Below are 24,088 nucleotides of genomic sequence, written 5' to 3' on the forward strand. Positions count from 1 at the left end.
CGCCTACCTCCTCAAGGTCAAGTTAAACAACTTCTCTGGCCTGTCCCATCTTTCACGGAAAACTCTGATTTCAGCAGAGCCGTGACCCGACAGCAGAGCGCGGCTCCAGACGACCAAAGACGTTTAATGGCCGTGTGAGGATCCTGAGGTCCTGATGGGGAGGCTGACGCTCGCGGTGCCTCTCATCCTGCTGGCTGCCGCACTGATGCTCACCGAGGGCAAACAAGTAAGGCGTCTCTTTGCTTTCCTGACGGACACAGCAGGGCAGGAGCAGGTCCAGGCTTCGCTCTAACCGCGTATCGACTGATTTCTCTTTCTGTTTGGAACACCGTTTCCCCTGATCATCTGTTCAGGGCTGAACTCTTGTTTCACTTCTGCCACTCTGGACCGCAGAGACCCCGTCTGCTGCACACAGCTTTAACACCTGCTAAATCAAACCCGTCTCCTGTTTTCCAGCCTGCCGTCCGTGCAGAAACTGATGCATTTCAAATGACTTGCAGCTTTCGGAGTGTATTCCTGCAGTTAATAAACTGAGTGGAGTTTACTCCTCTGCTCTCATATACAAGGCTGTATAAGTGTGTTTGTAACTCGTGCGCTTCTCTCAGATCCGGTGGAGATGTGAGGCTATTTGATGTGTGTTTGTCCATTTCCTGCGCTGTGTACATGTGTTCCTCAGTGCTGTGTTGGTGGGCGGTCGCACTGTAAAGCGGGCCAGGAGGAATGTGAGGACAGGCATAAACAAGGCATTTCTAGCCTAATTAACTCTTCCATTGCCCCACATGCACAATTAGAATGATTAATGTCATATAAAACCACTTCGACTCAGGTCAAAGGTCAACGCAGAAGAGAAAATGTCCCGTTTCCTGCTGGGATAAAGAAATGAAACACATGAAATGATGGCACTCTCTGAAATGCAATGCACTTGAAATAACTGTTAGAACTTCCCTGACCTTCTATTCGGCCTGCAGATAAACAACTGTGCAGCTCGCTGCGCTTTGTCAGCTTTTAAATTAGCTTCAAGACCCTTTTTTTTCCCCCTGTGGTTTTAAATAAAAGTGCATTGTGTCGAACAGAACACTGCAGGTAACGAGGTTATTCTGCTTAAATTGCTCCCATAAATCGGCTTAGAGCACGACGGAGACTTTCACTGTGCTGATCAACGTATCGAGCATTTCGGACGCTTCGTGTCAGCAGAGCTTCAGTAACGGCAGCCTTTAACGGCAGAACGAGGGGGTTTGATGATGAAGAAACAAAAAAAAAACAACAACATTTAAGAACTTCATGTTCAATCTGTTGACTGATGATTTGCAGAGGTGTTAATAACTGACAAAGCTTTAGGAGGGATTTACAGTAAATCATGAAGGAAGCTGCTCACAATTGGGCGTTATTCTTCATGTTTTTCTATTTTTTTTTCTGCAGTGTGTGTGCTCAGGAAAATCTAAATGTCACTGTGACGGAGTAAAAGGCAGCAGGGTAAGTTATTTCACTCACAAATTTAAAAAAAATTATGATGATGATGATGATTATGATGAAGCCTCCAGCCACAAGTCCACTACAATAAAAAGAGCAAACTTCACTTTTCACAACTAATTAACATACATAAATGGAACTTCACTAAATTAAAACAATTAAAGTGCGAAATTCACCTCGACAACATTTTTCTTCAGTTTCCAGCAGCGGTTTTTCAACCTGGAGGAGATCCGACTCGTCTCTGAATCCACTTTTAATTCTCATATAATTCACATAATAACTTGCCAAAAGTGTGAGAACATTTTTCACAATGAATTAAAAAAAAAACACATTTCTTCAAAGTTAGTCGGTGTTGTTAAGGTTTTGTCAGATTATTGGACAAAAAGTGTAAATGTGCTAAACCAGGGGTGTCAAACATAAGGCCTGTGGGCCAACACCGGCCCACAAGAGGCTGTAATCAAGGTCAAACCACCAAGCAATGGTAAACAGTTCAATGAAAATATTGATTTTTATGTTTACAAAAAAAAAAAAACCCTCAAAAGTAGCAAAAACAAAACAACACTGAGGCGTGAGCCGAGATATCAGTGATGCTCCTGGTGGAAGTCAAACTGACCTGAAGCCATGCAGTCAGGGGGAGTCTGGAAAAACATCCAGTCTCAAGACATTTCAATGTATTTTGCACCATAAGTTTTCATTAAAATCTCCATTAAAGGTGCATTGAGGAGTTTGCACGTTTTATACGAAACAGCACCCCCTGCAGGCCTTGTGCGTAATGCAGCTTAGTGGTGCCTGTGGCTCCCGTGCATGGAAGAGGGGAACTCCTTCCTCGCTCGTTTAGTAGCGCTCAGGTAAAATTTAAGTTTCTTTTACCTGGTGGAGTCTGTGCTGGAGCTGTGGCAGTGCTAGAAGCTGGTCTTTTCTTACTTTCTGGAAGATCCTGCTCAGTTGTTGCTCACTAAGCATCTGGCGGAGTAATGGCGGACAAGACGAAACTTAACGAGCTGGAGCGCGCATTACGTCATTCCTTTCAAATTCTCCCCCAAAAAATTGTGGTGCCGGACAGGCACTGTAACTTTCAAGTGACAATTTAGCGGTGTTAGCGGTACTTGAATGAATATATCAGGGCACATTGTACACATAATTAAAAATGTGTAACATAATTATGGTGGAAAATAAGTATTTTTAAGGTTGTAAAACTCCTTAATGCACCTTTAAGTTGAAACTGTAGAAATTTTTTTTAGCAGTTGTTCGGTTTGGTCACATCCACTCTGCACCACAACAAAGAAAACCTTAAACGGTTAACTGAAGGTTATTATGACTCTGCTCTACCGGTCCGACCACCTTGTTTGTTATCCCTGTACTAAAATGTGTCTGACGTGGTAAAATCTGAATCTACTAATTATCCATAATATTCCCATGAATCCATCTGAGCTTTTGGATCACACAGGGCTGAAACACAGATCATACTTCGAGAAACATCTTTTGTTAAAACTGTCCTGTTCGTGTTGAGTCCCGTGAATTTTTGTGCTGCTCCAGACTTGACCGGAACGTTTTCTTCAGAGATGTTACACAGGATTCCACTCAAATAACCGGTCAATTTTTGTTGTTATCACATTTCAGGTTTCAGATGCAGGTTATTGCAGATTCCTTCAGTCTTTTAAATTCCTTTAGAAATCTACAATATTCTTTAGCTTTCCAGTTCTTTAGGTTTTTTTTAAGTTCTTAGCAGGTTCTTAGGTGAAACACCTTTAGAAAGAAAACACAAAATATAGCTCAGTTACTCCAAGTCCATTTAAGTCTTTTACAAAGGTTCATTCAAAGTAACGAAATTAATTATGATTTGGCAAAAGAACAAAATAATCTTATTAAGGTCATCTTAAACATTTAACTGAGTTAACAGTTTAAACAGAGGCAGCACACAAATGCAATAATAAATCAAATGCTTTTCTACATAACACGCTCTTAAAGTTCCTTTTCGGTAAATTTTTACTTTAAACTTCATCCACACCTTAAATAAGTAGCTATTAATTATTATTTAAATCTCATGATCAACACAAACTTTGCACTTTAATGGAAAAAAAAAACGCACAAATCACACATTTGAAGCCGCCCAGGTGCTCCTGAATGCAACAAACATTTCTTCTTTAAGCCAGCGGAGATATTTACACAACCAGCGTTCACCGCAGCGCTTACCAGCTGTCCATCCACGGCTGTGAAGAGTTTCTGCGCAGGTTCGTCAGAGAGGAACACTTTTCCTGTCTCATAGCCGGTTTGGGTGAGCCGTGTCCTGCTTCATGAGCAGGCTGACCGCAACACAGGTCTCCTCCACACCCAGCGGGCCGGGAGCATCCACCTGCGCTTCATCCTCCTGGGCGGGGGGCTGGGAGGCGGAGCCAGCTGACAGAACAGCACCAACATCACCTCCTCTCTTCTTCTGGTTTACACACACACACAAACAGGGGGAAAAAGGTTTCCGAGGACCTCCAGGTGACCCGGGGCTGCAGGGCCATCAGGGACCAGATGGTCCCGCTGGACCGACGGGACAAAAGGTAGACCTCAGCCTGGCTCTCGTGACCCAGCCTGGACTCACTGTGATGGATCGCACTGCGCCGGGCGCAGGGATCCGGACACACCTCACCCTGTGAGCGGAATTAATCACAGCCTGCGCTTCCTGACAGGGAAACACCGGGCCGGCAGGACCGGGGGGACTGAAAGGCGATCCGGTAACAGAGCTCCTCTCCCGGCTTGTGTTTGGTTTTCTGAGTCCAACACCTCGAAATTTAATGTGAGTTCTGCTGCTCTCCTGCAGGGACCTCGAGGGAAAGAGGGAAGCGAAGGGAATCACGGCTTACCGGTGAGTTGGGGAATATTCTGCAGATGAACCGATACCGACTCCAGCATCGGCAACATCGCAGCAGGTAGACCAGAGAGCAGGAGCGACGGCCACAGTTTGGAGGTTCTTTAATGAGAATGACCAAAGAAAGACAGGCTGTACAGGATGTTCTGCCACAATATCAAGAGGAGAAGAAGAAAACCAGTTCGTCAAACACCAGCTACTAAATCACCAGACATCTGAACTTTCACTTATCTGACCTTCCTCCAAAACACTTGTCTTTATATTCAGAGCGCCCCCTAGTGGTGGTGTTCATTTTAACTGGAGCAATGAGGAAAGTAGAGAACAACACTGTTCACACTGTTGAGGGATTAAACCAGACTTTCACTTCATTTTAGCATTACTTGTGAGCATTTTATTTTTTTAAATAAATTCTGCATCAATAACAAATGCATACACTCTGGTGATGCGGTTACTATGGAAACAAGCATCGCTGTACCTGTACATGTCCAACAGAGGGCACCAAAAACACATCTAGTGAATGGAAACAGTCACGGTCAGGTATTTTCACATTTATGTACATTTCTGTTTTTCAACAGGGTCAACCAGGGCTGCAGGGCCCTCCAGGAGCTCCGGGGAGCCCAGGCTGCAACGGGACCGATGTAAGAAAACATCTTTTCTAATTTCATCACAGATGATAGCCCTGATAGACTTTGTCAAACAAAGTCATGCTTAAAACCTGGACCACTGTCTCATGTGAACACAGGGAGAGGACGGACTTCCCGGTCCTCCAGGAGGACCCGGTCGTGACGGCCCTCAGGTAAGAAACAAATCATCGTATCCCTTCAACACTGTCCTTATAACCAGTCATCAATTCATAAGTTTCTTTTTAAAAAACCCAAACTCTGTTCTCGCTTCACAGGGTCCACCAGGTCTGCGTGGGCCGAAGGTAATGAAACATAAAAGATCTGCTGCACCTCCCAGGAGCCCTTTTCACTTCCTGAATCAAGGTGTAACACCAGGATTGCTCAGCAATGTCTTCTAAGGAGCTTAGCAGCGCCGTGAAAGAAAGAAAAATCATGATGCTGCACTAACAAAACTGCCCGTTGTCTTTCCCCAAACTCCCCAAACTCATTTTGAACTTAATCCATGTGAGACCGACAACTTGTTCCCAGACTTTTCTCGGTTTTTCTCTTCATTCATCAATTTTGTTCTTCCACCTTATCAGCAACAACATCGCTGTTAATCCTCAGGACAAATTAGAAGAAAGGAAAAGATGAACGTTTCTAATTTGAGGACAAGGATGGATGAATGGATGGATGGATGGATGGATGGATGTGGTGTAATTTACACTAAAGCTCTGATGTATCAGTCTTCCGTGCATCTTTTTTACAGGGTGATTCTCCAAGCGGTGTATATTTGCCATTCCTCCCGGGTCCACCAGGTCCACCAGGCAACGACGGACCCCCGGTAACATTCTAGAACAGGGGAGTCGAACATAAGGCTCGTGGGCCAAAAGTGGTCTGCAGGAGGCTCCAATCCGGCCCGCCTATCCACCAAGCAAATTGCAAAAAGTTCAAAGAGATCACTGACTTTTTTCAAACAGATTTCTTGTAGTAGCAGACAACGCAGCAGCGAGACACGAGCTGAGATGTGGATGATCCTGCCATGGAAGCTAGCAAGCTAGCATTAGCCTCAAAGCCATGCTGTCAGCAGGCGTTTGGAAATACATGCATATTAATGCAACAGCTGGGTTTTTTTTTTTTTTTTTTCAGATATTGTATTTTTTATCATTAAAATTGGCTTCGTGTTGAGACTGTAGTCATTTTCGGTACTAATTGTTTGGTTTTCTCAAAATATCAACATTTTTAACACATATTCTCCACGAGATGACGTCGAAAAACTTTAAAGTTTAAATCTAAAGGTTATTATGATACTATTTACCCAGCCAGGATGAAACTGGGCTGTTTGTGGTCCCTGAACCGAAAAGTGTTTGACGCCCCTGTTTCAGAGACGCTGTTCTTCGTATTTAGTTTTCTGCATAAATGGTATTTTCAGCAGCTGTTCGTATTGGACGTAAAGTTCAAACTTCTCTTTGATTGCAGGGTTACTCAGGCATGCCCGGAGAACCTGGACTTCACGGGGACCCTGGACCCAGAGGCTCCTTCGTAAGGCTGCTTCACACACACCGATAGAATCATTTCACTAAATTACATTAAATCAATTTCTCTTCCAAAAGGGGATTGATGGACTTCCAGGAGATCCAGGCTCAAAGGTAAAGCGTCTCTTCCTTTCTTTGTGTGTGTGTGTGTGTGTGTGTGTGTGTGTGTGAATGTTATCCCCGCGGTGTGGAAACAGACTAGGGTGAGGATCTGTTGAGTATTTGAAGGTTAAAGCTGCAGCCGGAGGGCTTCTCTGTTTTCGTCTGCCTTGGTGATGAATACACACACCGTGTGGGTAAAGACTAAACACACATTAAACACACGCTAGTTAGATCAATCACAGCTGCTCATTAATGTAAACACCGATATGCATACAGATGTGGAGCAGAGAAGCAGCTACAGTGTTTTCAATTAACACCAGAGTAAGGACAGTGTTTCATTTTGAGACTTTGAAAATTAGTGAATAAAAACAGACTTATCGATCCGACAGGGTCAGGAAGGCGTCGGCGGCACTCCGGGACGGCGTGGGACAAAGGTACGATTCTTCCATCTGACTATAGGGGAGAAAAGGTTTGGCTACATGAAGTCAATTTTTAATTGATGGCTGCCATCCCAACATTTCTGGATGGAGTCTTTTGTTTTTTCTGACTCATTTCTGTGACGCAGGGGGAACCAGGACCCCAGGGCCCACCGGGGCCACCGGGCCGCGTGAGCCAGTTTCTGCAGGGGAGTTTCTCCTTCAAGGTGCAGCGAAAGTATTGATATTCTTCACTTTGAGCTGCCAGCAGGTGTACTGAAATACATGCTTTGCAGAAATCAAACCAAATGGTGTCACACTGAGCTTGAATAACACCCGAACTTTCAGCCAGTCGCTCTGTTAAGACCCGAGGTGCTTTCAAGTACAAATAATTTAGAGAAGATGGATAAAACGAAAGAAAGCAAATTAAATCAAGATTTGACTAAAGCCTTATTTATGCCAGATTGGTTCATGAAAACAGGATGACTGTGACGGAGCCTGAGTGTTTTCAAAAAGTTCCATCTTAGGGGTGTTTTTTTAAAAAGTCCAAGCACTGTTGTCGTGTAAACAGACGTCCAAAACACAACAAAAGCGTTTCGTTTTCACCTGAAATTACAAACAATTAATAATGTCTGAAATGTCTCTCTTCAAGTAATAAATCAACTCCCATCATTAAAATAGACGGTGGGAAGATCTTATCATATCACGTCACAGTATTTTTCCAAGCAGGAACCTTCGACTCCTGTTAATTCAGTTCTCAGTCGTGCGTTTCATGGAAAGCTGTTCAAATCACAGCAGGTCTCAAACTTAACACTCATTTATATCTAAAGGGAATTTGGAGTCACCAATGAGATTAAAATGCATATTTTTTTGGCACCATGTGAGGAAACCTGAGTGCTTCGTTTTGAGCCGTACACTCGAGTCACGACTCCAGTTTGCATTTTAAATGTACAAATAAACCATTTTGACAAAAAGGCTCGTCTGTCTTCAAGTTTCCCCGGATACCGTTTAAGGAACATAACGTCCCGATGAGACACTAACGAGACAAAACATGCCGACGAGACGAGATTAACTCCAGAACACCAAAGCAAACTGAACTCTTAATCCACCGACAGCTGGAGCTGAGTGAGCGTCACTGTGACCCTGAATGGAGGAGAAATCCACAAATGTATATCCTGGTACCTCCAGTGCTTCCTCCCTGAATGTTTATATTTACATTTCTTTCCTATTCAGGGTGTGAAAGGAGATAAAGGAGACCCTGGACCAAAGGGATGTCTGGGAGAAACAGTAAGTCCCCATTTGATAGATTTTCATATGAGAGTTTTTTGAAAAGCATTGTGGGAATTAATGTTTTTTAATTCCTGCTCCTCACAGGGAGACCCTGGTTCTGGATACGGCCCAAAAGGAGCAAAAGGAGACAAAGGGCTGCCGGGCCCAGAGGTAAAACACCAGATAGAGCAAAAATTATTCTGACAAAACGTGTCGTCTGTAGCAAGACATCAAGCTCCACTGTGGGCAGCAGAGGGCAGTGATGCTACACTGAACATTCCGTCATTTCCTGCTAAACAGGAGCAATTATTTGTATTCACATTTAAATTCTAGAACAACACATTGTCTTCCATCCTAATCATTTTTTTGTTACCATTACTCCAGAGAAACCCTCTTCTGAGCGGCCTCAGAGAGGAGGAGGTGTTTTAAATGAGTTAAAAGAACAGTGTGGTCTACTGCATCAAATGCAGCACTAAGATCCAGCAGAACCAACACCAGAATTGCATCTAAGATCATTTAAAATGTTTAAAAGAGTAGTCTCAGCGCTGTGGTTCGTCCTAAAACCAGACTGAAATTTCTCAAAGACGTATGAGCATTAATAAAAATCACAGAGCTAAATTAAAAACAAGCTTTTCTGAAGTTTTCCTAAAGAGTGTTAATTTGGATATTGACCTAAATAGTTCAAATCATTAAAATCTATGTTGCTCCTCTTCAGCAGATGCTGCACCACTGGTCCTTAAAGGGCAACAGGAAAGATTCCTGTCTAAAGAAGAGCTATTAGTTATGTTTAAAAGCTCATTTCTTAAGGAAACTTAGTAATATAACTAAAAAATGAGGTTGAATGGGATGTAAAGACGTGGTGGGTCAAAACATTATCAATTTTTGGTCAAATAATATAGGTTTGGTGGTGGCAAGAGTGTTTGTGCAAATTGAAGCTGTTCCGCCTCATCTTTCAAAACTTCTAGAAGAATAATAAAAGTAAAGAATTTTGTGGAGAGGCCTCAGCGAAAACAAGAAGTCTCAGTTAAAAAATAAACTGTTGAGAACATCTGGGATTGTAGGTCAAGTGTGAAACTGATTTAAATCTGCTGATTCGTGACTGCAAGGCAACACTGATATCTACAAACCAAACAGTCCATAAATATGCACACAGAGAAGACCTTGACAGCAAAAAGTATTTAAAAAGAAGAGTAACCTAATAAATAATGCGCAGGTCCCTGAACGGGCAGGTGTTTCGGATTGACTGGTTTCCGTGTTAACTGGTGACTTCCTTTATCGTCCCTCGACGCTACTTCTCGCAGCAGACGTTAAGAACTGACAGAACTCTGAAGCTGTTCGCGTCAGCACTGCTTGGCCACATTTAAAATAAAGTTTTAAGCTTCGTACCTTTCACGAGTCTTTATCCTTGTTTGGTGGACAAGTGTCAGATCATCAATCAGCTGCACGTGGTAACGTCCTGATACGTCACCGAGGGGGCGGGACTAACCCAGGTCACAACCAATGGTCACAGCAGGAGGCAGTGGACAGGCAGTCGCCAGTTTTTTATATAGACTTATAACCACAGACTGCAAAACAGAAATAAAGTTGATGTTCTTGTGTTTAAAGAGCAGAATAAACCAGAGCAAAGACACAACCTCTCCTCCTGTGGAAGAAAGTGCAGATAGATTGACAAATTGCAAGTTGCACAAATATTGAAGCATTTTTGATCAATGTGTGTTGATTATTGATCGTAGTTCCCTTGAGAGGCCATTACCCATCTGTTTTCTATTTTATTTTGTCTTTGGTACTTTGTAGTGCTTCGTGGGGATTGAGACGATCTTTGTACCAGTGATGTTTGAGTTTAACATCGACCAAAGTGATCTCTGGAACATCTGCACCACTTAAACTCTGCTTGATCCAACAAATCAGCACAGGCAGTGGTCACAGGTTGATCCAGCTTCAATGCAGTGGTGACTACCTGTCCACTGACTGTGGTCAACCTCAGGACCCCAAAGTGTCCTCTTTTGAAAGTTTCTGCTTTTAAGTATTTGATGTCCTCAACGTGACTTTCTATGGGCACATGACGGGGAACTGGTAATACTCCAGATGGCTTCTGCTAAACTCCCCCAAACCGTCCGAATTCACCAAATCCACCAGATTTTAATCTTATTTTACTACTTTCTCCATAGAACATAACAAAAACACAGACATCAACAAAAAAGCCTTTTCATTATTGTTTTTCTTTTGTTTCAATAAAACCTAACTTTTTATTTCAATAACACTAAAACGTCTGTTTCAAGAGAGATTTTGAAAAAAAAAATGATTTCAAACAATATCAATCAAAACCCAATGCAGTAAATTATTATCCTTACAGGGAAAATCAGGAAAAGACGGTGAAAAGGGACAGTATGGATTTAAGGTATGCCACAGTGTGTGTGTGTGTGTGTGTGTGTGTGTGTGTGTGTGTGTGTGTGTGTGTGTGTGTCTCATTTTGAGGCTTTTTAATACAGTACGGTATACTCCTGTTTAGGGAAAACCTGGCTTCAAAGGTGATCCAGGATATCCAGGAGAATTAGGAAAGCAGGTCTGTCTCTCTCTCTCTCTCTCTCTCTCTCTCTCTCTCTCTCTCTCTCTATCTATCTATCTCTCTCTCTCTCTCTCTCTCTCTCTCTCTCTCTCTCTCTCTCTCTCTCTCTCTTCTCTCTCCTGTATTACTGACAGATTTTGGTCTCTGACTGATGCTTTCTTTGTTCAGGGTGAAAAAGGGATTAGGGGTCCACCCGGTCCACCTGGAGATGTGAGTTTTGCCACATTTGTGAACACCTATTTCTTTTTGTGTTATCAGAATCTTCTGTGAGATTTACAAAGGAAAGCTCACATGAAAACAGGCACCATACAGATACCAGAGATTAATTTCTCAAAGGACAAAGTAAGTTCTGGTATTTCTATGGTTTCTTCAAGTCTTTTATGATCTTGTTTGCAGATCATTGGGATTATTCCAGAGCCACTCAAAGGATATCCTGGTGACCCTGGTCTCCTGGGTCCTCCTGGACCTCGTGGGTCTCAAGGTAGACATGTGGCTTTGCTATCTAAAACCATTTGATTTCGAGCAAATCACCAACACCAGTTGTCTTTTCTTACAGGTGCTGTTGGATTTCCTGGGCCACCTGGGCCTCCAGGTGGGCTGAGCAGACCATCACTGGCTCTTTCTCAGCTCATGTTTGAGGGCTGATTTCTTTCACTACATTTCCCTTTACAGGTTACCCATCCACTGATCCATATGGTCGCAAAGGCTTTCCCGGGCCCAAAGGGGACCCTGGGGAGCCTGGGGATGTTTATACGGGACTTCCTGGTCCAGATGGGGATCCTGGTAATCCAGGAGATCCTGGTGATCGAGGACCACCTGGACCTCCTGAAGACAGAAGTATGTGAATACATGAACCCTGATTCCATCTTTTTTCTCACTCCAGAAATTATTTTTCACCACCGTGAGGTTATCTTGAAGAAGTTCTCACCCATTGCAAGTTTGTTTGTTTTACATTTACACAGCAGTAATGAAAGGGTTAACAACAGAAGCTATGAAATCCAACACAATGGATTAGATTTTTTTCTATTAGAAATGTGATTATCCATTATAGAGCACATAAAGTGTACTGACTGCAACAGTTATACTGTTCCCTGGAGAAAGATAAATCTCTTTAGCTCCTTAAATCAACTGCCAGAGATCATCTAAGACCGGACACATAGTTTAAATATATATCATCTTAAAGTTTGCAAGCTTTCCAAACTCCCCAAAAAGTTCCATGAAAATCTTTTGTGATTTTATCAGGCCATTTATGTAAGTGCTCGGCCCCAAGATTATGATATTATCTTGATTCGTTCAGTCAATCAAGATTAGCCCATTTAGTCTCATGGAGCTTTTTCTATTAAAAGAAAGCTTTTCTGTGCCCATGAGAACATAATGTGGAGTTTTGATTCGGAGTTGTTTGTCATTGTTGACAAGAACTGACTATTTTTTGACTATTTCTGAGCCTTTTAGACCACTGCACTCAGTCAGATATGAGTTCACGCATCTGATTCTCTCATTCAAAACTACATATAACCATTTGTTTAAAGAAGTGGGTAAAACATGCGAATCAGAAAACTAACTTTGTTGCTTGCAGCTAACAGGGTCACCAAGGGTATCCCAGGAATGAAGGGGCAGAGGGGCCCCCCGGGGCCCGCAGGAAACCAAGGGAATTTTGGAATGAAAGGTGGGAAGTGAAACGTTACTGACGAATCAGGAGTCTCAACCCCAGCGTGCCGGCAGACATCCTCATGTCTTTACTTCATGCAGGAGAGAAGGGGGAGCCCTGTACTATATGTGTTGGAACAGGACTCCCAGGACCGCCAGGACCACAAGGTCCCCGGGGTCCACCTGGAAGCCGAGGTACACCTTCCAATATCAACCTCGTAGAAAGACGCACTGATTCTGAAGCTGTAACGTTTCTAAGAGATTTTGGTTCCGTCACTCAGGCCCTGTTTCAGGACCGGGTGAGAAAGGCGACCCTGGCTACCCCGGACAACCGGGTTTACCTGGAGTCCCTGTAAGAAAATGCATCCTAAATAAATAAATACTTTTTATATGAATGTTCTGTCATTCTTTTTCTTTCCTTTGAACCTTATCAGTTGTATTTCTGTCCTGAAGGGTCCTCTGGGAGGTGCAGGATTTCCAGGCCCTCCAGGACAAAAAGGAGATTCATTTTCCTCGAACCTTCCTGGATTAAAGGGATATAAAGGAGAGCCCGGAAGGCCAGGTGTACCTGGTATTTCCGGGATCCCCGGATTTCCTGGATTACCAGGTCGCAAAGGCACACAGGGACCTCCAGGGGACTCGGTGAGCCGGTTTTGGACACATGAGAACTGTGTTGTTGATGTAAAGTCACCCATCTGATCCATCCTCTCTCCAGTATCCATTCCCGGGTTCAGATGGAGACCAGGGTTTTCCAGGTGTCCCGGGGCCTCCGGGGAGACCAGGACCTGCTGGCTACCCGGGGCCAGGTGGATTTGGAGCTCCTGGATATCCTGGAAGTAAAGGAAACGTTGGGGTGCCCGGCCTGCCGGGACAGCCTGGGATTCCAGGTGAGAGACACGTTTGTGGTACACATATGTTACTGAATAGCAATTCCTCAACTTGTTCCCTCACTGTAGGTCAGAAAGGAGAGCCTAGCTCCATTTACATCCCAGCACTTCCTGGACCACCTGGACTCAGAGGTCCGCCTGGCCTGAAGGGAAACCCCGGTGAGACTGGTGACTGGACATCAGGAGTCGTCGCTCAAATCACACTCAACATCTGGCTGTATTTCTGTCAACCATCCAGGTTATCAAGGGACTTCGGGAGTCCCTGGAAGACCAGGCTCTCCAGGACAGAAAGGAGAAAGAGGTCAGGTAGTGTCCCCCTCACGGCCGGGAGCCCCGGGACAGAAAGGTAACCCAATGAGAGAGTTTTAAAAATCCAGATTTCTTAACCTTAAAGTCATTTTGAGTCTGTCTTGAGAAGCAGCTCTAGGAAAAGCAAACAACTGAATGTAATCTCAATGTATTTATTATAATTCAGGCAATAAAGGGCAGCCGGGGGTCCCCGGGGCTCCAGGGAGGGGCTTTCCAGGCCAACCAGGTCCTCCAGGTCGTCCTGGTACTCCAGGACCAAAGGTCAGAAGCTACTGACAACTTGGTGGGGGGTGGGGGTGGGGGTTCAGTTGGTCATCTCTCAATCAGAGCATTGCAGAGTCAATTCCTCATCTCCCACAGTCAACAAGTCAACAAGTCATAGTGTCCTTGAGCAAGGGTTGCTAATCAAACTGCTCCCAATAGATGGAGTGAGCTCTCTGCATGGCAGCCATTCCACTGGTGTGTGTGTGTGTGTGTGTGTGTGTGTGTGTGTGTGTGTGTGTGTGTGTGTGTGTTCTCGTATTTCTATCCTTGTTGGGGCCAAATGTCCCCACAAGGATAGCAAAACGTGGAACAACGTGCCTTGTGGGGACCTTTTTCCGGTCCTAAGTAGGAGAAACAGTGTTTTCTTGACCATGTTGTTGTTACTGAAAAAGTAAAAGTGCAAAAACATTTCTTTAGGGTTAGGCTTTGTTGTGGTGTGGGTTAGGGTTAGGGTAAGGGTCAGGGTTAGGGGCTAGACATGAATGGGAGTCAATGGACGGTCCCCACGAGGATAGAAATACAAGACTGTGCGTGTGTGTGTGTGTGTGTGTGTGTGTGTGTGTGTGTGTGTGTGTGTGTGTGTGTGTGTGTTGGGCACCTGAGGACTGTGGAGAAGCGCAGTATTGGTGGAATCCAAATCTCCTGGATGATCTTTGATTTTTTGATATAATCAGGGTGACAGTGGCCTCAGATACACCGGCCCTCCAGGCGCCCCAGGCCTTCCAGGTCTGGATGGAGAACCGGGGGCAGTAGGGTACCCTGGTGTCTCTGGACAACCTGGAAACCCAGGACCCTCTGGCAGACCCGGGTTTCCGGGAGAAAAAGGTACACAAGTTTGAACCCGACAGACAAGTTGAAATAGTTAATCTGTGTTCATTAACTTCTTGGATCATTTTACGTTTCATTCAGGGGTTAAAGGCCTGATGGGCCTCCCAGGGCTTCCTGGTACAAAAGATTGCACACCTGTGCCTGGACCAATGGGACTACCAGGACCAGAGGGTAATTCAGGACCACCAGGTCTGTATGTTTCAGTGGATGTGGATGAAGATAAAGACATTCTGATATCTAAACCCACTGATGTTTACAAGATGTTAAGTTTTATTTCATCTTTCACTTCTCTTCCAGGACGGAACGGTTCTCCTGGTCCAAAGGGGGAGCCAGGTGTGCCGGGGTTTGGTACAACTGGACCTCCTGGGCTTCCTGGTGAGCCTGGTCTGCCTGGATCTTCTGGACCAGGTTCACTCGGACCACCTGGGCCAAAGGGTATTAAGGGGCAACAAGGAGTTCCTGGTCCACCAGGTGTGTCAGTGTTTCTGTTACAGCGATGTTTCATTTAAATAAATAATCCATCGCTGCTGTGATTCTGCACAGTCTTGTAATTTTACGTGTTCATCAGAAGCTAAATCCATACTCATTTTCTGTAGGGCCGAGAGGAGAGCCAGGACCCTATGGGAGACCAGGATATGGACAACAGGGACCGCCTGGAAACGCTGGGCCTCCGGGACCAAGAGGTACAGATTCACACCCGTCCCGCCAAAGAACATGAAACGTTCAATGAACGGCTGTACCGAGTCACAGGAGTCCATTCAGAGGTTTCCTCCTTTCTTTTCACCGTTAGTCTTTTGGACATGTGGTTCACAGTTGTGATGAAAACTTTTCAGGCGAACCTGGAACAGCTGGACCCAGAGGTCGCTGTGGCCCTCCAGGCATGACTGGTGAACCGGGATACCTTGGACCTCCAGGACTTCCGTCACCGTTGGAGAACTTTTTGGGGCCCCCAGGGGACCCCGGTCGTCCCGGTATAGTCCCATCATCGTACTGCAGCACGCCATTCTGCAGTGAGCGGATGACAGTCTCGTTTGAGTCTTGCTTGAGATTTTTGCACTTTGTGAATTTAGGTGACTACGGTCCAGCCGGTCCTCCTGGAGATCCTGGAATCCGTGGACTTAAAGGACAGCGAGGAGCTGCTGGAGCGCCAGGAGGACCTGGACAAACAGGTTTAACATGGAGTCCATCTTTATGATCATGTTTCATCACTGAAGCTTCTGCACTGAGCTGTATCTGTGTCGGGTTCCCAGGTCCTCCAGGTGATTCCGGCGTTGACGGAATAGTGTTTTCCAAAGGCTCTCCAGGACCCCCTGGAGCCCCTGGAGCCCCTGGACCCCAAGGTTTTCCAGGTAAGAGCAGTTCAAAGATACGCAATTAGTCATTTATTTAAAATTCACCAAAGCTTCCAGGTAGGAAATGAGTATTGAAGCTTCCAACATTATGTTAACGATTTAAAGTCTTTGGCTCTCCGCTAAATTCTTACAGGATCCAAGGGAATAAAAGGGGATAGAGGAGGTCTTGGAAGACCCGGTCCAGATGGTATTCCAGGTCGAACAGGTCCAAAGGGGCCTGCTGGAGAACCAAACTACTCTGGATATGGTCCACCTGGGCCAGTAGGACAAAAGGTAGTGATAGAAAACCATCATTTACCTGGTACAGCTGCTCAGGCTTCATCTGTACGTCTGTTCCTACTCTGTCTTCAGGGAGAACCAGGGAGAGGCGACACTCACACCATGAAGGGTCAGAAAGGAGAGCCTGGTTATCAAGGCCCGCCGGGACCTCCGGGAAGCTTTGGGCGGAGAGGCGACCCTGGGAGCGGCGGACAAAATGGTCGATGCAACAGATGGTTCCAAAGAAAACATTTTTTCATTTCCTGTACTTTTCCACCAAAACGCCTTTTCTCATCCTGTAATTCCAGGACCGCCAGGCTACCCAGGGCCCAAAGGTACAGATGGCCCTCCAGGACCCAAAGGACTCCCAGGACCCAGTGGACCACCAGGTAACGTCCATTTCCATCAGGTAGAACTTGTAACTGTTAAATTTGAACGGTATGCTTGTAATTGGTATTTTGAAGTGAAGGACAGCTGGATGGTCTTTTTGCCTTTCATGGTGACCTTAGGTGCCTCGGGCCCGCAAGGTGCCAGAGGATATCCGGGTCCAAAAGGCAGCCAAGGCCAGGACGGGATCCCGGGACCACCGGGCCAGAAAGGAGAAACCAGTAAGCCAAACACTGCTGAACAGTTCCTGTGTGGTTCGATGATCTTGTTATGCAGCAGCTGATAAAACTCACGTGTCCCTTTATTGTCTTCTGCAGTCTTAACTCATGGGACTCCAGGGAGACCTGGTGATCCAGGTCCACCAGGTAAGTCGGAGATCTTTTCCAAATCACCCCCGATGCACACTGGATGCGGTCCGGCTGCGGAACGACTGCGGTCTGGACACCACAGCTAATCTGTAGTCATTAAAATCAATGCTGTGGTGCACAGTGGCTGCAGTCCAGCTGCGGCCCGGCTCTAGTCCGGCTCAGGAGCCTCTGCGGAGCTCCAGTGTCTCTCCGCAAGGATCCTGTTTTTCCACATGCTGCAGCCCTACCGCGTCAATTCAGACAAGTCAGATGTCGGAAGGAAACGCGGTACGTGTTCCAAAATAAGTCACTTCAAAATAAAATCTGTATCGTGTTTTTGCCTTAAAGGTGCTGTAGGCAGGATTTGGCATCTCTGCCATCTTGCTTAGGGTTACCTAAGCAAGATTGCGATTTGACCCATCTAAGATGGCGATTTGAAACCCAGCACAGCCAATCCTGTCCTGTTTTCTCTGACATCACGCCCTTACGCAAGATAAGCCCCTCCCACAAGAATGTGTGACGAACGCCCCTCGAACAATCACGGTTAGAGCCTCAGGGGCTCTTCTGATTGGTCAAAGATACCTGGAGCTGTCGAGATTCCTTTTCAGCTCAGAACAGAGACAGATGGAAACGCTGCACCCTCGCGGTAGTGCAATTATGCTACTTTCCTAAAGGATTATCAATGGATACTCTAGCATTTAATCCAAAGAAAACACAGAAAAATTAGCATTGACTAGCAAAATCCTGCCTACAGCACCTTTAATATTCTATTTTTTTAAACAACGTCATGTAGTCATTATACACATTAGAAGGATGAACGCTTTTGTACTTCGTCACTGCAGGAAAGTCAAATGACACCAAAATGGCAGAAAACAGCTCCATGACCGGAGCAGCTCCGTGTTGCCAGATTGGGCGAGTTTCTGCCGAATCAAGCTGCTTTTTTGAACACGTCAGACGAGTTGATGAAATGATTATGTGTTTATGACGTGTTTGCTATTTTAAAAATGCCGTTTTAACTTGCATTTTCAACCGAGATGGCGGTTTGGGCTGATTTCTATTGAGAAAAATGAGTTTCATACTGTTTACGGGAGATAGCGACAGATCTGGCAACCTTCTCCAGCGGACCACAGCCGGAACACAGCCGGACCGCATCCAGTGTGCATCGGGGGTCATTCCCTCTCGGGCCTGTTTGGGCTCAGCTCTTCCAAACAAGCAAAACAATATGGAACCAGTACAGTTTCTAACAGCTCGCCTTCATGTTGAAGAGGCCTCATGCTCACAGTAAGCCTCATCTGAATATGTCAGCTTGTCAGTGTCAATGTCAGCTTTATTTCTATAGCACATTCACAACTTAAAAGCCCAAAGTGCTTCACAATAATACCAAAAAAGTAGAACAATATAAATACGACAATAAAATACTACTAATAACTTTAAAAGGAAGAAAAACATCCATTAAAAATTAAAACAGTGACTACCGTGAATGCTCAGCTCAACCCGTTGAACGCAAAAGAGAATATGAACATTTGTGCATGAGGCTATCCACGATGCTGTTCTTTGTTGATCATGAACAAAACATGCATTAATCAAAAGTCATAATAACTGAACTGAACTGCTGCTCTGAATAACAGAGAGACAGGATTGATGGAGGCATGAATAAATATTCCACCTTGAGCTCATTGTTCTTGTTTTTGTTTCCAGGTCCTCTTGGAGACCCCGGTCCTCCTGGCCTTCCTACTGGAGGAGCTCTTGGACCACCAGGAGACAAGGGGCTTCCTGGTCCACCGGGTGTACGTGGAAGAAGAGGACCACCGGGAGAGAGTCGATGTTTTCCCGGGGATAAGGGAGACCGAGGATACCCTGGAAGTCCTGGCAGGACTGGTGAGGACGGACTTTCAGATCTTCTCCTGCTAATGATTCTGTCAAAGTTCACAATCTCAGAATGAAATCAGACGTTTGGAGGAGGTCGAGTTAAAGTCACACTGAGTCTCTGCTTGGTCCCATTGTAGGATATCCTGGTCCACCCGGGGATCCGGGACCTACAGTGGATGGGTGTAAAGGAGACCAGGGGGATCCAGGTCCCCCAGGAGGTCCAGGTTTTCGTGGGTCTCCAGGAAGTCCAGGCCCTCAAGGACCTCCTGTAACGTGTGATTTTATTATTTGACTTTAAGGAAAAGTGAATGAATACTTTGTGTTTAAAATTATGTTTCTTTTTCTTTCCTTGCCAGGGTTCAGGCTCGTCCCCTGGAGGCCCAGGACCAAGAGGTGATCCAGGACCACCTGGATACACAGGGCCCATCGGTAAAATATAATTTCAATATTGGCCTGTGGACTATCTGGGGATTTCTGTCGAATCTTTCTACAATAGTAAAAGAAAAGAATTTATTTATTGGCCTATGAGGATGAGTCAGTGTCACTGAAATCATATTCATGTGTTTTAGGTGAGCCAGGTGACCCCGGATACAACCCAGGCCCTCCCGGTCCGCGTGGGCCCAGAGGTTTTCCTGGACCACCTGGTGAGGCAGAGCTTATTAACTTCAAACCTTCAGAATCAGGCATTTCTTAAAGAGCGGCGAGTCTCACATTGGGGTGTTATTTTTGGATAAATAATTTGTGAGACATCTCATGAAGCAGCGTTCTTGGTCTGTATGTACAGGTCGCAAAGGACAACCAGCGATTGGGAACCTTATATATGAACCAGGTTCTACCGGCCCGCCTGGCGGCCCCGGATATCCAGGCCCGCCAGGGAACCCCGGTCCACCTGGACCACCAGGCCCTGCAGGTTCAAAATCCTTAAACTACCAACAAATGAAGTGACGCCTAATCAATACAGATCATTTTCTATGTGTATCGTTTTACTTTGCTGTTATCAGCGTCATTTCATTGTTTGTTTACTTGCTTTTGTGACATTTCATACTTGTGTCCCAGGTCAGCCCGGCCTGAAAGGATCGCGTGGTTTGAGTCCGCCGGGTCTGCAAGGTTTCACTGGACTCAAAGGAGAGAAAGGACGAGCGGGACTTCCAGGTTTGTTCATGAGCAGGCTGAAGTTTGACTTGGCTACACGTGAGAATAAACATCAGTCTCATGCCCTTCAAGAGTAATTAGGAGATCAAAAGCACACAGTCAGAGAATTAAGACATTTCAGAAAGCGGCCTGTCTATGTGGAGTTTGCATGTTCTCCCTGTGCAGGTGCTTAATGACTTAATTGGTCAATCTAAGTGTCTGAGTGTGTGATTATATCTTAATCTGTTGAGGGTTCATACTTCAGGTGCAAAATGGACCCAAAATGGGATCAGTTAGGCAAAAAAGATGAATGGATCCTTGTGGTCCAGATAGATATTTAACTTTATTCTTCTCTTTACTATTTGGCCATGTAGTGGCTGAACCTTGTTAAATCCCTGCTGTAGTGTGGATCTGAAGGCTGCGTTGTCCGTATTCGCTGCAGAGCATCCTTTCCTCTCTGTGCTCCTTCATAAATCATGTCCTTTTCACTGCAGGTCCAGATGGCAGACCTGGAAATCCAGGTCTCAAGGGTCTCCCTGGCTTGCCCGGCCGAGGTTCTGTAGCGTACGTGGAGAGCTTCCTGATAGCCAGACACAGTCAGTCCATCCACATCCCCGACTGCCCCAGTGGAACCAGCTTCCTCTTCTCTGGCTACTCTTTTCTCTACATCAATGGGAATAAGAAAACTCACGGTCAGGATCTTGGTGAGTGCGACTAAACGTCCGTACCCGGAGACAAGACTCCTGTCGGGAACAGTAGAGCGAAGGTGTGTTATTTCTCCACCTCTCAGGGAGCGTGGGAAGCTGTCTCCCTCGTTTTACCACCATTCCCTTTCTCTTCTGTGACACCGAAAATACATGCCGCTTTGCATCTCGCAATGACTTCTCCTACTGGCTGTCCACCGACGAGCCGATGCCCGCCAACATGACCGCCATCAGAGGGGACAGACTGGCCTCCTACATCAGCAGGTGGGTCCAGTGCACCAAGACATTCCCATACAGAAAATGACATTATTACTGTGTAGCAGGGTTTCAAGCGTATGTGCTGACCAATCTGGCTCTGAGTATGAGCTTCAGAAAAGATTAGAACCAGCTTTGCTTTCTTTCTGAAGTGAAATACCACAGCAGGCAGTGTATTCTTGCCTCGTGAACCAGACCCGCCCACTCCTCAGCCGTTTGGATTTTGGAGATGAGCTCAGTCTGGGTAGGAGCCCATAGAAGGGGATTTCACACAGTCCTGAAACGGCCGAGCCAATCAGCGTTGCCGCTTTTTGTTTTCAAATTTTTTTGGCGAATTCCGGTGGCTAAACCGGAAATGACGCTATCACTGCGCGTATCGGAGATGACGGACTTTAACTTTAACCATCGTCTGAATGCTGCAATCAGTAAAGTTATAGCCAAAATACCAAGAATTACAACAATCAAGCCAGAGCAAGAGTCTGCGCTTGGTGAGTTTCTAACAGGAAAAGCCGTTTTTGCGTGTCTTTGCGTGTAAGGAAGCTAGAGCTAATGAGCTAATGCTAATCAAGCGAACGCATGTTGATGACGTATTTGTTTTGAAGCGCTGATTGGCTGAAGTGCGCTGTCAGTCAAAGGAGTAACCGACACCCCCTGCAAGAAGTTTCAATGGGCTCCTATCCAGACTAAGCTTAACTCCAAATCCAAATGTGGATGAGGAGTGAGCGGGTCTGGTGTACGAGGCAAAGCGTATTCTCCAGGCTGAAAATAAATAAGACATGACATTTGGACTTCATCAGTTAAAACAGAACCATCTTCTTTGATTTTCATCATGTACTCATACTTCTCTGCATTCAAAGTTATTTTACAGTCATTTCGCTGTGTGTGTCCTGACTTAGGTGTTCGGTGTGTGAAGCCATCTCCAACGTCCTGGCCGTCCACAGCCAGACCACTCAGGTGCCAGACTGTCCTGCGGGCTGGGAGTCCCTGTGGACTGGATACTCCTTTGTCATGGTAAGGGACTCCAGTATGTTCACGCTCTGTCATGTCATACACAGATTACTCTCCACTATATATCTTGATTGGCTCTAGCAAACGGGTGTTGGAGCCCAAGGATCCACTCAGCCTCTGGTGTCTCCTGGCTCGTGCCTGGAAAATTTCCGCCAAGTGCCCTTCATCGAGTGTCAGGACAAGGGGACGTGTAACTACTACCCGGATTCGTACAGCTTCTGGCTGGCCTCCCTTGACTCCTCCAGCATGTTCAGGTACACCGGCGGCTTCGCCGCGCCGACGTTTGGATCAAATCCAGGGAATTTCTTGAGATTTGGTCTCTTTTCTGGTATCCACAGTTCGGGAGCGTTATTGTCGATGAATCTAAGTTGTTCTCTAAAGTCGTGTTTCTTGACTCTCCTCTACAGTAAGCCTGTTCCTCAGACGGTGAAGGGACCGTCTCTGCGGAGCATCATCAGCCGCTGTCGAGTCTGCAGGAAACCAATTCCAGTTCACACCACAACTGGGCGTGGAGACACTTTCTAACGTGTCTCAGAGAGCTGAAGAGGCACCGATAGCGTGCGGTCTGTATATTTAGTTGTATTTTTGTAAGCTGTTGTGTGCTTATCTTCAACCAGATTGCCTCTCAGTCTTCTTGATTGTGTTTGTTTTGGAAGATTTGATGATAATCCTCCAGCTGGAGTGTGCATCGAGTGTGTAATTATTGCAGGGATGTTTTTTTTTCTACAGTTTAAATGTTTAATGTACACGTCTCTTCTGCTCATCGTCTCTTTTTGTGCCCAACATTTCTTCTCTGAAATATTGGGCACAGTTTTTCAAAGGCAAACCTCGGTTTGAGAGACTGGTGCTACGAATGAAACATTTCTCTCTGACACTGGTCAGAAATTAACTGAATATTCCTACTGAAATGTAAATTAAGGGGTGCTGGATAAGCTAACAGAAATTTTAACAGGAAGAGAAAATGGTGAAATTTGGATTTTGATTGTCTTTAACATGTAGCCTATTTACCAGAAGTGGTTCATTCAATAATTTGAACTCTACTCTGTCCAATAGTAATATATCTAGTCCTAACAAGCAGTATGTTAAAACCGTCCTTCTCTTATTTAGTCATGATATTCCTTCATGTCTTTTGTTTGGTATTGATGATCTGAATTGTCCATCTTGCACAGAGAAATCTGTAACTCTGACTTCAGTAAAAAAATGTTTTTGTTGAAACTTTACATTGTGTGTGTGTGTGTGTATGTGTGTGTGTGACAGGCTACTGTCTGTGGGTTACATCGCCCAGGTCTCTGACTGACACAAGATAAATAACTGGGAAATTGTATTTTTAATTTCAGGTCTTTTCTGGACTGAACTGGTCAAATTATTCCGTAATCACTATGAAATTTAAACTTTCCAGTTTTTCTTTGTTGTGAAGCACAGAGTACATCAGCAGAGTAAAACTAACCTGTGACGCCTTAAACTGAGCTAACGTTCCTTATTAGTGGGTGAACAAACCAGCAAATGGTGAATCATGACGATAAGAAGAACTTACACCGAGGGGTCAAGAAGCGACGTCACAGTGGATGTTTGGCCGCCTCAAGCCGGTTTTTGCCTGTAAAAATCCAGCTTTCCTAATGTGTCCAGACAGTCACTGAGGAATAATTAACTAATCTTCTGGAGAAGACTGGTGCCGCTTTCCCATCAATGACTGTCGTCAGAGTCACAAAGCCACGCTGCAAAAACGCTCACATGTTCCTACGTGTTGTAAATGAGACGCGCTCACGTCAGAATTGTTATGTTGTCGTGATTTCACTCTCAAATAGCCGTTGTTTTTTTTTTTTTTTTAAACCCTCCTTCCTTGAATTTCATCCTGTTAAATGGTGCGTGAAAAAGATTAAACTGTGAGTCATGCAGCCTGCAACTCTTTCCAGTGCGTCTAGAAATGTGCTCTGCAGTCGGAGCGGCCCTGTCACCATGAGTCCATGACACAAACACACATTAACATCTTATCAGTATCGTGACGCCGTGGAGGAAAACTATCAA

At 45.2% G+C, this 24,088-nt stretch overlaps 1 protein-coding gene across 1 annotated transcript; it reads left to right on the plus strand.

Moving 5' to 3' along the window:
* Window positions 1–154: 154 nt before the first annotated feature.
* On the plus strand, window positions 155–22,588 carry LOC115405432 (collagen alpha-5(IV) chain-like). The gene is made up of 29 exons (XM_030115010.1): window positions 155–226; window positions 1,420–1,473; window positions 3,930–4,019; window positions 4,149–4,193; window positions 4,280–4,324; window positions 8,357–8,422; window positions 11,374–11,409; window positions 11,490–11,658; window positions 12,394–12,483; window positions 12,529–12,659; window positions 12,746–12,816; window positions 13,180–13,351; window positions 15,050–15,223; window positions 15,349–15,435; window positions 15,823–15,921; window positions 16,048–16,101; window positions 16,456–16,555; window positions 16,671–16,751; window positions 16,872–16,998; window positions 17,314–17,368; window positions 18,795–18,974; window positions 19,103–19,233; window positions 19,322–19,394; window positions 19,535–19,609; window positions 20,539–20,800; window positions 20,887–21,064; window positions 21,952–22,066; window positions 22,145–22,317; window positions 22,471–22,588. Exons 1-29 carry the CDS (start codon window positions 155–157, stop codon window positions 22,586–22,588), a joined length of 3,123 nt encoding a protein of 1,040 aa, XP_029970870.1.
* The last annotated feature ends 1,500 nt before the right edge of the window (window positions 22,589–24,088 follow it).

Source organism: Salarias fasciatus, chromosome 18, assembly GCF_902148845.1.
Source record: "Salarias fasciatus chromosome 18, fSalaFa1.1, whole genome shotgun sequence".
NCBI lineage: Eukaryota > Metazoa > Chordata > Actinopteri > Blenniiformes > Blenniidae > Salarias > Salarias fasciatus.

What these genes read in the sequence shown, in the direction of transcription:
- LOC115405432 (XM_030115010.1), top strand. Translation starts at nt 155, where the DNA reads ATGGGGAGGCTGACGCTCGCGGTGCCTCTCATCCTGCTGGCTGCCGCA. An exon ending in ACGGAGTAAAAGGCAGCAGG is followed by an intron (nt 1,474 to 3,929) that starts GTAAGTTATTTC and finishes ACACACAAACAG; the next exon opens with GGGGAAAAAGGTTTCCGAGG. An exon ending in GGGGACTGAAAGGCGATCCG is followed by an intron (nt 4,194 to 4,279) that starts GTAACAGAGCTC and finishes GCTCTCCTGCAG; the next exon opens with GGACCTCGAGGGAAAGAGGG.